Source organism: Pelmatolapia mariae, linkage group LG15, assembly GCF_036321145.2.
Source record: "Pelmatolapia mariae isolate MD_Pm_ZW linkage group LG15, Pm_UMD_F_2, whole genome shotgun sequence".
In the NCBI taxonomy this organism is placed as follows: Eukaryota; Metazoa; Chordata; class Actinopteri; order Cichliformes; family Cichlidae; genus Pelmatolapia; species Pelmatolapia mariae.
The window spans coordinates 22,614,791-22,628,886 of NC_086240.1; the positions used below are offsets into that span (position 1 = coordinate 22,614,791).

General features: G+C 40.0%; 1 protein-coding gene across 4 annotated transcripts; it reads left to right on the plus strand.

The window, feature by feature from the left end:
- The first annotated feature begins 3,473 nt into the window (after window positions 1–3,473).
- Window positions 3,474–11,003, plus strand: LOC134643735 (probable tubulin polyglutamylase TTLL2). Of its 4 annotated transcripts, none has more exons than XR_010096391.1 (5): window positions 3,474–3,585; window positions 5,872–6,106; window positions 7,027–8,002; window positions 8,241–8,393; window positions 8,619–8,724. XR_010096391.1 is itself a non-coding variant. In XM_063496268.1 (4 exons), exons 2-4 carry the CDS (start codon window positions 5,885–5,887, stop codon window positions 8,938–8,940), a joined length of 1,911 nt encoding a protein of 636 aa, XP_063352338.1. In that variant the 5' UTR covers window positions 3,474–3,585; window positions 5,872–5,884; the 3' UTR covers window positions 8,941–11,001. The 4 variants fall into 4 exon arrangements, 2 of the variants coding, with proteins under 2 accessions (XP_063352338.1, XP_063352340.1); XR_010096392.1 differs by having other exon boundaries at window positions 7,027–7,930; XM_063496268.1 differs by having other exon boundaries at window positions 7,027–8,393; window positions 8,619–11,001.
- Window positions 11,004–14,096: the final 3,093 nt, after the last annotated feature.

Here is a 14,096-nt window from a genome sequence, read left to right on the forward strand (position 1 = left end):
ATTCAAACCCAGGACCTTCTTGCTGTGAGCCAACAGTGTTAATCACTACACCACTATGCTGCACAGCAGTCATTTATTTTAAACTACTTTCTTTTCCAGTAATCATTCAAACATTCATTTAAGCAGTCGTATATCTCCAGAATACATATGAAGAGGAGTTTGAGAGCTATGAGGGTCCTTTAAAGGTATTTCTTGTTTATTTGGATTTTATTGGACAGGTTCACAGGTGACTGGGGGAGAGAAAGGTACACTCATATCTTTTGCAAGCACATTAAATTCCCATGACTTCCACAAAGGAAGGGCATTAGATAACAAATACATGACATAACATGTTTACATTAAAAAAAAAGACATGATACTTTCACAAAAAGAATTCTATACCCAGCGTATTATTTTATATATTGGTTCAGAGGGGTAAAGAAAGAAAAAGAAATTATTAATCTCAGGAGTTTCACCTTCAGCTCAAATGCATAATAAATGACATTTTGCTGTCTCTCCCATAATCTCAGTTCAAGATTGAGTGTCATGTCACCTCCCTGTAAAATGTCTCTTCTATCCCTGCCAACCAGGAATAATGTAGCGCCATCTCGTGGTTTAATTGTAATTTGCAACGCTGTAATCACTGGAAGTGATGACACCTGTGGAGATAGTAACATGTATATATGAGGGAGACAACAGCTTTTACAGCTTTTCTCTTTCCCAAAAGATGCCCTGCTGCCTTCTGCGGCTGCTGGCTGCCTTCTGCATGTCAACAGGTACAGCATAAAAACATAAGTGCTACAAAGTATGGATTTTTAGCTGAATAATAATAATAATAATAATAATAATAGCATTTTTTGTGTATGTAGTTAGCAGTGTTCCTTCCGGTCACATCAGTCCTTCCACAGGTTGGTGCTCATAAGATTCATTTGCATGTTTGATTTACATGCTGCAATATAACAAATAATCTGAGGACTTTAATTTCTATAACTAATGTTACTTCCACTGCTACTACCACGAGTGTGTATGAGGGTGCCACTGCAGCGACTCCAAGAGGTAAGCTCTAGAGCAGGCTTGGCCAACTCCAGGCCTCGAGGGCTGGTGTCCTGCAGGTTTTAGATCTCACCCTGGGTCAACACACCTAAATCAAATGATTAGTTCATTACCAGGCCTCTGGAGAACTTCAAGACATGTTGAGGGGGTAATTTAGCCATTTAAATCAGCTGTAATGGATCAAGAACACATCTAAAATCAGTAACATTTAAAAGTGTATTTATGTTTAAAGTCTAACTTTCAGTTGGTGTCCTTTATTTTATTTTTTTTTCTTTCTAAAGACACTCCTCAGGTTGGATGTTGGTGCAGACTACATGCATGTAGATTTCAGAGTGGATGCAGTATGAAATGTGCAGCAATTCCCCTTATTTTGAGAGTTCTAATATGACATGATAGATTTTTGGACGTGTCTTTCAGATTATGCTTTTATTTGTTTTTCTTTTGTTTAAAATTACACCCACAATGCCAGCAGCTCTGCTCCAGACTGGTGATCAGTTAATGCACTTGTGCTATTTTTAGATTTGCTAGAACACAATGATAACTTAAAGAATTTCTAACACTTCTGTTGTGATATATAAAAGACAGTCTCTACAGACAGAATATTTTTGCTTCATGGGTCCTGGGTATTTGTTTCAGTTGCTGTATGTCCTTCAGCAGATGCCCTGAATGACAGCAGCCTTGCTGAAGGTTGGTAATAATCCATTTTTTGTGGGTTGTGCAGCTAGAGTCATTACAGTGTTTATTTTGTACGAACTTAAAATAAGAAGTGGGAACATGATGGATATTTGATGCATTTTTATTTCAGATTATGCCATTTTTCTAAATCACACCATGAATACCACCAGCTCTGCTCCAGGTTGGTGCTCACTGAATTGCTCAGGATAGATTACATTTGCCAGAACATGAATCCAATCCACTTAACTGCCACCAGGGTGGTTGTTGTGCATATAATGAAATCATTTGATTCTGGTATGGTTACTGTCATTTATATGAAATCTGTACCCGATGTGTTTCCATTTCAGTTGGTGCAACTCCTTTAAATGATGCCCTGAATGCCAGCAGTCTTGCTGAAGCTTTGTGCTAATGTGTTTCTGTGGATTATGTCAGTCGAAAGCAACTACAGTGTTAATGTAAATTGTACATGCTTAAAAAGTGAAACTTGGATGTTTGTTTCAGACTATTCCATATCTTTAAATGACACCCTGAATACCACCAGCTCTGCTCCAGGTTGGTGTTCATTGAGTGTCTTGGATTACTTTACATTAGTAGAATATGAATTCCTTAAATTTTCTTTACTCCTTTGTAAATCCCAGGATGGTTGGTATTGCGGCTCCTCCAAAACAAACGACCGGAGCAGGCTAAATATTGGGATACTGACGCGCAACAATAAACACAAAATGCACTTCTGAGCCATTTGTTCTGTTTATTCAACCATTACTGTCTTTTTCCTTAAAGGGAAATAAAATAACTTCAAGGTGAAGCATGGGAACACTATAAACCTAAAATATGATCCCAGCTCTATAATGCACTACCCGCTGTAAATTGAAGTCATCCTTATTTCATGTTCTAATTCTGAAGTACTTGAAACAGACTCCAGACCCCCACCCCACCTCTGTCTTGCAGGTCTCGCTTCAGTACAAATGGAAATCCAACTGTGTTGCCTAAGCAGAGTGGTGTGGAGAGATAGGTCAGAGGACACATCTGAGCCAGCTGGACATAGAAAGATTGAATAAACTCTACCTCTGTGGTAAATTTTGAAACTAAATAATTGCGTGTTTCATTTTATAACAGTTACATGTTCAATTGACAGTAAATGTGGCACAAAGCAATCCTGAAATTTCTTCTTTCATATAAGATGACATCTACTGGTTAATCTGCATTCTGATGAAATTAAAAGTGAATTTAAAAAAATCTATTTTAAGATGGGTGTGTCTTATTTTTATTTATTTGTATGCACAGTTACCCTATTTATGATATTCACAAGCGTTGTATTGTGTGGAGAAACTACGCCACGTACTGGACACTGGAGGAATAAAAATTGGCAGAGAAGCGAAACAATATTCACATCTGTGTGTTGCAATAAATTTTGTTGCCACCATGGTTGTCTTCTTATGAACAACAGAAACGCTACAGTAGCATCATGCTTTTATAAATTTCAATTAAAAGATGAAATTTATAAAAGCAGAAGGGGCAAGCAAAAAAGTTTAGAGATATTCAGGCTCAGTATTGACATTTGAAAAGCTGCATATGATGATCAGTCATGACTCAATATCGAGTGATGGAGGTATTGTGGGGAAGTTTGTCCAGTCTGAAAAGGAGACTGTAATATGAACGTAGGCATCCAGTGCTGTATTCTAAACGTCTTTCATATATCCACAACGATCAACAGTTGCAGACTGAGAGTCTAGTTTGGTCTGTAGGAGGAGCTAAGAGAACAGAAGCCTGTCGGCATTAAGCTGTGGGTAACGTGAGGTGAGAGGAAAGACTTTTGCATCCTACCTTTCATTTATCTGTCAGGTAAACAAAGGCTTTTAAAGTCAACTCAGTTCAAAGGTAAGCTCAGTCTTTTTCATTTTGTGTAAATTTGACATTTATATTCCATTTTTATCCATTAGTGCATTTTCTTTAAGCAGTGCAGATGAAGACTTTCTTGCATTTTGTCCTTTGCTGCAAACATTGTGAGGAAATATTCTTGCCACTGTTTTTGTTTTGTGTGAGAAGAAGAAACATGTTCAAATGTTTTTGAGAGGTTTTCAAAGTCTGGAATGCAGCATTGTCCCGCTTTTAAACAGCAGCCTGTTGGTAAGCTGGCACGCTGAAGCTTCAGTCTGATCCCTCTTTCTTGGCAGACGGTGGACAAAGTGTCGGTTTTGTTTGGGCTTCTCAGATTTACCGTGTAAATGCTTTGGATTACACACAAGGTGCTGAGTGTTCAGCCAAGAGATAAACTGTTAAGTGGCAGCTCAACGTTGTTTGAAACCTTTGAACTGTAGTTGAATTTTGCCTGGAAGATGCAAAAAGGATGTGGAAATTTTTCCACACAAAATCTAGTAATTTTGCTCACAAACTCACTGGTGTGCCTGTGATCAACATGCCAAGCAAATGGATGCTTTTATTTTGAGGCAGATTTAAGTTGGCACATCTCTCAGCTCTGTGTAATCAAACTTGTTTACAAATATATATATATATATATATATACACACACACACACACAGTCAAGTCCATAATTATTCATATTCGTAATTGTTTTGACCAGAAATGACACGGGTGTCTTCCAAAAGATAAGAAGATGATCTACAAGAGGCATCATTGTGGGGGAAAAAAATTCTCAGCTTTTATTTATATCAGAGCTAAATAATAATCAATAGAAAAGCCTTTATTGGCTATTACAGCAATCAAATGCTTCCTATAATTGCAGACCAGCTTTTTGCATGTCTCCACAGGTATTTTTGCCCATTCATCTTTAGCAATGAGCTCCAAGTCTTTCAGGTTGGAGGGTCTCCTTGCCATCAACCTGATCTTTAGCTCCCTCCATGGATTCTCAATTGGATTCAAGTCAGGACTTTGGCTGGGCACTGCAAAAATATGTTTTTGTCAGCTAACCATATCTTCACCACTTTTGCTGTGTGTTCTGGGTCGTTGTCGTGCTGAAATGTCAACTGGTGCCCAAGGCCTCGTTTCTCTGTAGACTGCCTGGTGTTGGTGTTAAGAATCTTCATGTATTGCTCTTTTTTCAATGGTGCCATTTACTGTGATTAGGGTCCCTGGTCCATTGGCTGAAAAACACCCCCAAAGCATTAGGTTCCCACATGACAGTGGGGATGGTCTCCTTAGGGTGAAAGGCTTCTCATTTTTTACGCTAAATGAAGGAAACATCATTGTGGCCAAACAATTCGATTTTTGTTTCATCTGACCATAACACAGAAGACCAGAAGTCGTCTTCTTTGTCCAGATGACCATTTACAAAGGCCAGGTGGGCTTTTGTGTGCCTTATCTGGAGAAGTGGCGTCCTCCTTGGTCTGCATCCGTGGAACCCAACAGTGTTGGGGTCCGTTGGAGTGTCTGCCTTGAGACATTGTCACCAGCAGAGCACAGATTCACCAGGATGGCCTTGGTGGTGATTCATTTTCACCTCTCTCACTATCCTCCTCGCCAACACAGGTGTTACTTTTGGCTTCCAACCACGTCCTCTGCAATTTTCCACAGCATGGAACACCTTGCACTGTAGCCACTGGAACTTGAAAACATTTAGATATGGCCTTGTAGCCCCTTCCTGACTTGTGAACAGCCACAATGCAAATCCGCAGGTCCTCCCTGAGCTTCTTTGTCTTAGCCATGACTGTCCACAAGCCAACTGCAGAGAACTGCTGTCTTTCACCTGTTGAGTTGATTAAAACAGCTATTCCCAATTAATCAGGGTATTTAGGATGCTTTAGAACAGCTTGGATTTTTTGGAATAATATAGAACTTTGGATTTTCCCAGAGACTGTGAGAGTTTGTAAAGGGTATGAATAATTTTGGACATGACACTTTTTGCTCAAATGTAAATAAAGCTTTCTGGAAAGCTTCAACTGTTAGTGTTTTAGGAAAAAAGTTATCTTTTTTTTTTTAGGTTCTCTTATGTTTTTGCAATGCATATGTAGGATGTTGGTTGTTTTGGATGATATCAGTGCACATTTTATGGTCTGCCAATATTTGACAAAGTGATGACTATGTCACCTTGTCATGCTAAATTTCCTTTTATATCCTCCAATTTTCTGAATGCTAAAACGCTAATGTAACTTAGGTTATTAAATTAAGTTACAATAAAATTCAGACGTTATTCTGTTGTATCTATAGTGGGTGATGCTGCATGGCTGCATCCTTGGTGTTCAGACTGCACGACAGAGGCCCCGAGCTGGTGAGGGAGGTACTTCTGGAGCGAGGGTGGGAGGAGTATAATGAAGGAGAGCGTGAGGAGGAAGACTGGAACCTTTACTGGAGAGGCTCTTCATTTCAGACCTCACAATATCACAACCTGCTGCCGTGGCAACGCCTCAACCACCATCCTAAAACTGTTGGCATCACACGCAAGGTGCATGTCTACATAGATTTTTTTTTTAAACTTCATGTTTTGGAATGACAGACGTATTACCAGAAAAAGAAACTGTTCATTTGAATCTCATTCCTATGTCGAGAAATGTAAACGACTCTCGTACAACAAAACTCGGCTCTTGAGCTGTTTAAAAATTTTTGTGTCAGTGCTTGAACTGTTGGAAAAGCACAAAGCATAACTTCTGGGATTCACACATCTGCAACCAGTTCAACTAACACACATGATTTTGGACCAGGAAATTCAAACCTAGAACCCTCCTGCAGTGAGGGTCCGTGGTAATTACTCTACCACTGTGCCATCCTGGCAGGAATGCAAAATATTAAAGAAAAAAAATTGTAAATGGATGATTAGTAGACTCTGACTACTTGTACATACACTCACTTCATCTGAAACTTCAACCAAGTGTAATAGTATGTACATGAGAACAACAAGGAAGAGCATAATAGGTCCGTTTGAAATGTACTTTTTGTCGTTACCCTCTGCTGATTAAACTTTTATCACCAGGGGTCAGCATTATACCAGTGTTTGAGTTTCAGACGTGCTGTTCTCTTAACTTTGATATTTCTTATTTTCCCTGCCCTTATTTCCTGAACAGGCTTCATCTTTTCTGGTGGCAAATGCAATTAACAAAGTTCTTAATGACCTTCCTTGTTAAATACGGGTTGTATTGATTCACTTTCTCATGATGCAAAGTGGTAATCTACTGCCCTTTGACTTCAACTTCTAAAATATCTGCAGCACACCACATAAATGTTTGTGACATAAAGTCAGTGGTTGTCTCTTTACATTCTGTTGATAGTTTTAGTTAATTTGGGAAGATTTTACATCATTTTCAAATAAATAATTAAACATGAATTTATACCAAAAGAATGATTTGCATTTCTTTCGGTTTTCTTCAGGATTGCTTGGCACGCAACCTGAGAAGAATGAAAGCAACGTTTGGTTCAGCTCTCTATGACTTCAGTCCCACCACTTTCATCCTCCCCAATGACTACACCTGCTTCCTGGCTGAGTACAACAGACTGCGTCTGGCCAGAGGAACATCGGTCTACTGGATAGTTAAGCCTGTGGATCTCTCCAGAGGCCGAGGGATCTTCATCTTCGAGGATATTAAGGACTTGGTTTATGATTGCTCTGTCGTCATTCAGAGGTACATTAGCAGCTCTCTGCTGATCTCCGGCTACAAGTTTGACTTGAGGATTTACGTGTGTGTGAAGAGCTTTCATCCACTGACTGTGTACATTCATCAAGAAGGCCTGGTGCGTTTTGCCACTGAGAAGTTCAACCTGTCATCTCTGCATAACCTGTATGCTCACCTCACTAACACCAGCATCAACAAGTTCGGTCCCTTCTACAAAACCGAAAAAGGAAGAGTGGGCCAGGGATGTAAGTGGACCATGAGCAAATTCAGACATTTTCTCCACAGTCAACAGATCAACGAGCTGCTTCTGTGGCAGAGGATCAACAACATCATCACTCTGACCCTGATTGCCATTGCTACATCAGTGCCCTCCTGTCCTAACTGTGTGGAGTTGTTTGGATTTGACATCCTCATAGATGCCAAGTTTAAGCCCTGGCTGCTGGAGGTCAACTACAGCCCTGCACTCACACTGGACTGCCAAGCTGATATTTCAGTGAAGAAAAAGCTAGTCAGTGATGTCATTGATATGATGAACTACACATCGACCGACAGCTTAAGAGACAGAGCTTATTGGAAACATAGGTACAAGCAACCTTGTTTTAAGGCGAACCACCCGTCTGCACCTGTGCTCTCAACGTTAAACCATCAGAAGAAAAAGAGAGGTAACAAGGGCTCACACACTCAAATTCTCCCTCTGCTAAAAACGTCTCATCAGCCTGAAAAGACAAAACGGGGTAAGCTTAAACAGCGTGACATTGAAGCCAACTACCAAAGATGCCTTCCCCCTGTTGAATTATCAAAGATACGTGAAGCTAGATGCAGAATAATTAACACCAGTGCTATCAAACTCCACACCAACCAGACCCAAAACCCGATACTGGGCCAGGATTCAAGGACAAATGAGTCAGCGTTGAACAGACAGTCTCGTCAGCCTCTTGTATCGTACCTCATGAACAACGGGTCTCTTTACAGGTCTGATGTTACAAACCATGACAACACTGAAACAGAAGCTGAGAGGCAGTGCTCAGGAGAGACAGACGTTTCCTCTTTGATACCTGACACCCAGGAGAGTGAGGAAGCATTCACACGGCCTGCTGCGTCCTGGAAGCTCCCAAACATTTACAGGTACTGTAAATTTGCAAAATGTCAAACGAAGAACAAATCGTTGGTTTTAAAAGTGGAAAGTTTGACCTATTACTATTACTTAAATTACTTTTGACTTGGAATATTTTACAATTTTGGTGAAAATTGCATTTTCATGCCTTGAAATTCATAAAACTGAGGCCAGTTTGAGAACCTTTAAAAATCTTTAAAAAGGGATGACAATTGACTCTTTTCAAACATTCACAGCACAAAAACATTTCGGATCACTGCGGAGAAAACCACAGGGAATGGACAAAATATTCCACCAGTGAAGGTTGGAGACTTCATAAGGACGTTTCCATTTAACAGGGCTACTCTGAAAGCCTCGCAGCACGAACTGGACATAAGGACAGTCCTACAGGAGATTCAGAGCCTAACTGGTCAGTTGGTTTTAGGCAAAGGAGACAAGATGAAGAGCAGGAGAGAAGAGAAGGTGTCGGCAGATAAGGATGTTGATACTGACTTTGATTCGCTGCTGTGGGGACCAAAAGATCCTCCACTGATCAGCCAATGCTTCAAATCAACTTAACCTGTGGCATACTCTAGCTGGTGTAAATGAATACTCACTTATACTGCATGGTGCTTTTCTACTGTTTTCTTTGGGGTTGGAGGCTCTGATAGGCTGTTTTTTTTTTCAGGGTTGGTTTGTTTATTTGACCTAACACATCATTAGTGAGGATCCTACAGCCCTTTGTGTAGCTTGCATCAGAACATATTTCATTTATATGTTAAATATGATCAAATTTGCTGGTAAATTGAGTTTCTTTATATGCTGCAGTCACGGGAACAAGATTAGCTTTTATGTTGGAACACACGACCCACATGAAAACCTGTGGTTGTTAAAGAAAATTTTAGACAAACAGTATCTGTGATTGATTTTTTTTATGATTATAAAAAAGCGTTATTGGTTAGTAGTGGACTTTGACACACTCACACGTGAACACACATTTTAATGGGCTGTGAGACAGTGACTCTTTTCTAATTAAAGTAGTTAATGTACACGTTTTTGTCGTGTGGCTCTGAAATGTACTGTGGCTCTTTAAGTAGTAACTCAGTATTTGAAACTTTGAAAACATCTATTAGAAAGAGGGGATTTGCCATGAACTCTGCTGCTCGCACGCATCTGATCTGGTTCTGCACAAAACTGGTGAAAATGTGGACTTCTACGGAGATCACTAAGGCTTGAAAAGTTCTACAAAGTTGCCAGATGGACAGGTGGACAGGTATATAGCATTAAAGCTGAGTGGAACAGTGGTTAGCACTATTGCCTCACAGCAAGAAGGACCTGGGTTCGACTCCATCTGGCTGGGAACTTTCTGTGTAGAGTTTGCTTGTTGTCATAATAATGAGTTACAACTCAATGCAAAGCTTCAAATATCAGAAGGAAACTGTATGTGTAGGTGATATTTCTCTGGTTTACTCTATAAAGCAGAAAACAATAAATGTTAAGGCCCAGATATGACCCACATCTGCCTTGACTCGCCACATGACTAACAGTGTGTCTGGTTGCCACAGCTCCACCTTACATATGCTAGCTGTTACGTGTGTGTCACGATCAGCTCTACACACAGACTGTATATAAAAGACAGATGCAGCCATCGCGAGGTCAATCACTGGGTTAGTTAAACCCCATTTATGAAGCCTTCGGCCGAGTTTTTTCACAATCAACTAGGTTCGCTTTTTGAACGCAAACATAATGGACATGGGAGGGGAGGATCTGATGTATTAGTTTGAAACATTAGCTTAAATGTTAGTCAGCTGAATTATTTACACTATGCTGCTGCAATTTGTTGATTTTTTTTTAAATCATGTTTTTATGCTCCATGTGAGGAACTAATGCACTTTGGGAAGTAAAAATCAAGTTTGTGCAGTGACTGAACTGGCACAGGGAACATATCAGTTTGCACCACATGAACTTATAATGAGGTCAGTCAGTGCTTTGACATCATCCTTTGTCCTTTCACATAAATTATTGCTGGGGTGCTTAATAACCACTTAACAGTCCTTTATGTACCTGGATAATTTGATACTGACAGGATTTGCACTGCAGACACAAAGGTGGACTCTAGGATTTCTGTACAATAGAAACAAGTTGTAAAGAGGGAGGAAAAACATTAAAACAAGTATATTCAGCAACATGATACACACTTGGAATCTATTATTGTGTATCTCAGTCCATTTCCTGTCTTCCATGGCGTGTTAGGCATACTTACTCAAATAGCAAATACTTAATATATTTCTGAGATGTAAAATTTACTGAACTAATAATTTCCAGCTCTGATGTTATCAAATTGTCTTTCCAGTAAATCTCTCTTTATCAGAGAAAGTGGCATCAGCAGAGGGCAGCGTGGAGAATAGTCATAACAACATAAGTGAGTCCTTCTCTGTACATGAATGTCTGAAAGGCACCAGGAAAACAGTACCACAGAAGCCATAATGTCATTTGTTCAGTTAATAGCTGGTTAAGAAAAAAGTGACCTCAAAGCTCAGCTTGTCTGAGTGGCTATCTACTGTTTTGGTGTTGATTTTTAGGGTTTGCAATGCCAGAAATAAAAACCACTTGTATGAACGTTCATTTCTTATCTGACATTTAAATACTACTATGAATTCTTAAATTGTTCCATTTGTTGTTGGGAACACATGCAAAATGCCTCAGTATGCATGAATTTTACACAAGACACAGACATCAACAAAGATATCTGAACTACAGTCATTTCTCTCTGAAAAAGCACTTGGCAAAGGTGAGAACAGGCACAAAAGCACAATATGTAAGCAGAGAGATGTTACAGCACTGATAATCCCATCATGCTTTTGCTTGCTGAGATCAGAAACTATTTAAAGCCCTGTAGTGTGAGATTCTTTTTAATCTCCTTTTTTGTGAGATGAACGCCTCACAAACGGAGCAGAAAGGTCGGCCTTATATGGCGAGTTTGTTGCGGTGCTGATTGTGCAAATGACTGAATGTGCATGAGCTTTTGATCAGGTGGCTCTAATCAGGTTCAACAATCTGAAGAGGTGAATCTAAAGGTGATTATTGCTTGTGGCTGCTTGTCCATGAAATTCTTTCAGCTCTATGGGTAAATTCTGAAATGCTGCAGATTGTTGCGAATGGTGCTGTTGCACTCGTGGACGTGCACAGTAGATTCAGAGCAGTTTAAACTGTGTGGTAACATAAGTATCTGTGGTCCAGCAGCCTGCTACGTACTACTCTGCTAATTACTTGTGGTTGTCTGTATAAAGTTTCTCTTTCCTGCTTGGTCGACATTCACAATGTGCTGTAATGGGCTCAACCAGATATGTTGATCATGCTGCTGAAGCCTTAATGTGGAATTTTGCCATCCAAAGGAAATCTTTTGAGGCTAATTTATCAAAATTTGAGTGGTTTTTAAAAATTATTTTTTCAAACGACTAGAGGCATTACCAAGATGCTCTCCGGTCAGCAAGGCATGCTTTTAGAAGGATTTTTGGTTTAATTCATAGTGAGCAGTGAGGATGAGACACAGTTGACAGGTGAAAAATTAAAGGAAGAAACTGAACTATTGGCCTGTATACTGAGCTTTGTATTGCTATAGTTTATGACACTATTTTGTCAGAAAATATTTCATTTCATTTCATTTCAGATAAGCAATAGTTCACAGTTCTGGATACTCAAAAACTGTTTCGAATGTGATACATTTACATCAGACAAAGTCACAGACTGTATTTTACTTTACAGTCTGCTGTATGCCAGTCTGCATTCAGTCGTTGATGGGGCAGTACATAATCTGACCACTAGTAAGCAGTGTGGCATAACAGAGTTTTCTAATTAGGGCAATTTTCACTCAGTAGCTGCCATTTGATTACAAACTGTCTCTCTGTTTAAACTGCTGCTGAAGAGCCTCCACCTGCTGCCTGTGGACCTGCACACCCACACGCACACCCACACACACACACAGAAATACATGCACAGTCACAAGACAAACATACAGTGTAAACTTGTTAAAACATGTACAGGAGCACTGTGTGTGACTCATATGTGGACTTCAAGAAGTACAAGTGTATTTGTAAATGTTTGTGCAGATTTACGCCATGCTGTGTCTAACCGCCGCTTTACGTCACACCGTGAGTACCAGTTTGAATTGCTACAAGGCTGCTGCATCATTTCTTCACTCAGATTTTTGGTGGGTTTTTGAGGTCAGGCCTCTGCAGGTTGCTAATTTTTATTTTCAATAAATAAATGAAATGAAAATTTTATCAAACAATTTTTATCAAACAATCAAACTGTTTTCTTCTTTTTGTTTCTAAAACCTTACCCATTTCATATCAGTATGGATACCCAACATGATTTTATTTTTCTCATTTAGATCTCATGTGTTTTCAGAGTGTTCCTTTAATTTCTTTGGGGAAGTATGTATTGAGCCAAGATTTAAACATGTGCCTCCAGCTGTTTAGGGTGGATACCAAACCATATCCAAGCAAAACGTAGATCTGTCCAGCGTGTTCAGTATCCTGCCTGATGTCTCCTCTCAGTAGGAGGAACACTTGTCAGAAATCTGAATCACACTGGCTGGCTCTTTTTAACAAAAAAGGGTAGTGGTTTTATGCTGAGCCCCTCCTCAATATTACCATTTGGCCAGTAAGTGGTGTCACTTGATGAGTCATGAGAAAACTGTGGTTGTCTTCATGCATGCTCAGTCAACCAACTAAGTAAATCCTAAAAGGTTGATTCTGTTCATCTGGACGTAGCGTTTTCAATGGGAGAAAATTTTCATCAGTCATCCAAGGACTTCTTCAGCCTCAGCTGACTGCAGGTTTCCTCAACCTCATAAACAGTAAATTGCACAATAACTGAAACTAGCTCACTGAATGAACAGTGGGCTGGGAGGTCAGTTCCTTGATCATTAATATGCAAATTGTCATGACCATTGATCAACAATCACTGATAAAAGCCCATCAATCAATGGCCATTGATCAAGGAACAATAATCAATGGCCATGAGTACCATTCACAGAGAGTTGGGGAATGGCTGCAGTCACAGCATTGTAAGATGGTGAAAGATGTACCCTTAGGCCCCCCTTGATTCAGAGATGGTCTTTCCCTTTTCACATAAATGGCCTTCTTGACTCCGCGCTTAAACCAGTGTTCCTCCCTGTCCAGGATGTGTACATCCTCATCATCATTCATTGGCCTGTAGGTGTAAATAGACCGCAGAGTCCTGGCCTGACGAGGTTGCTCTTCTGTGTTGTGCCATCCGCTTCACCAGAGGTTGTTTGGTTTCCCCGATGTATAAATCCTGCCAATCCTCCTGGCACTTAACAGCGTACACCATGTTACTCTGTTTGTGTCGGGGGACCCGATCCTTGGGGTGGACAAATTTTTGACGCAGCGTGTTTTGGGGTTTAAAAGCCACAGAGACACAGTATTTAGAAAAAATGTGTCTCAACTGTTCCGATACTCCTGACACATACGAGATCCCTACAGGTTTTCGCTTAGGCAGCGGTTGTCCTTCTCTCCTGGATCGGCTGGAGCTTTCTTTAGGTGCCTTCCAAGCTTTGACAAAGCTTTAATGAATCATTTCAATGTAAGCAGCTATCTCCTGGAAGTTTTCAGTCTTTTGAATATGTGGCTTCACAGCTGAAGGCCCCATCCAAAGTTGTGTTTCTTAATGTTTACAGGCCTCCCAAATACTGCACAGACTTTTTTTTA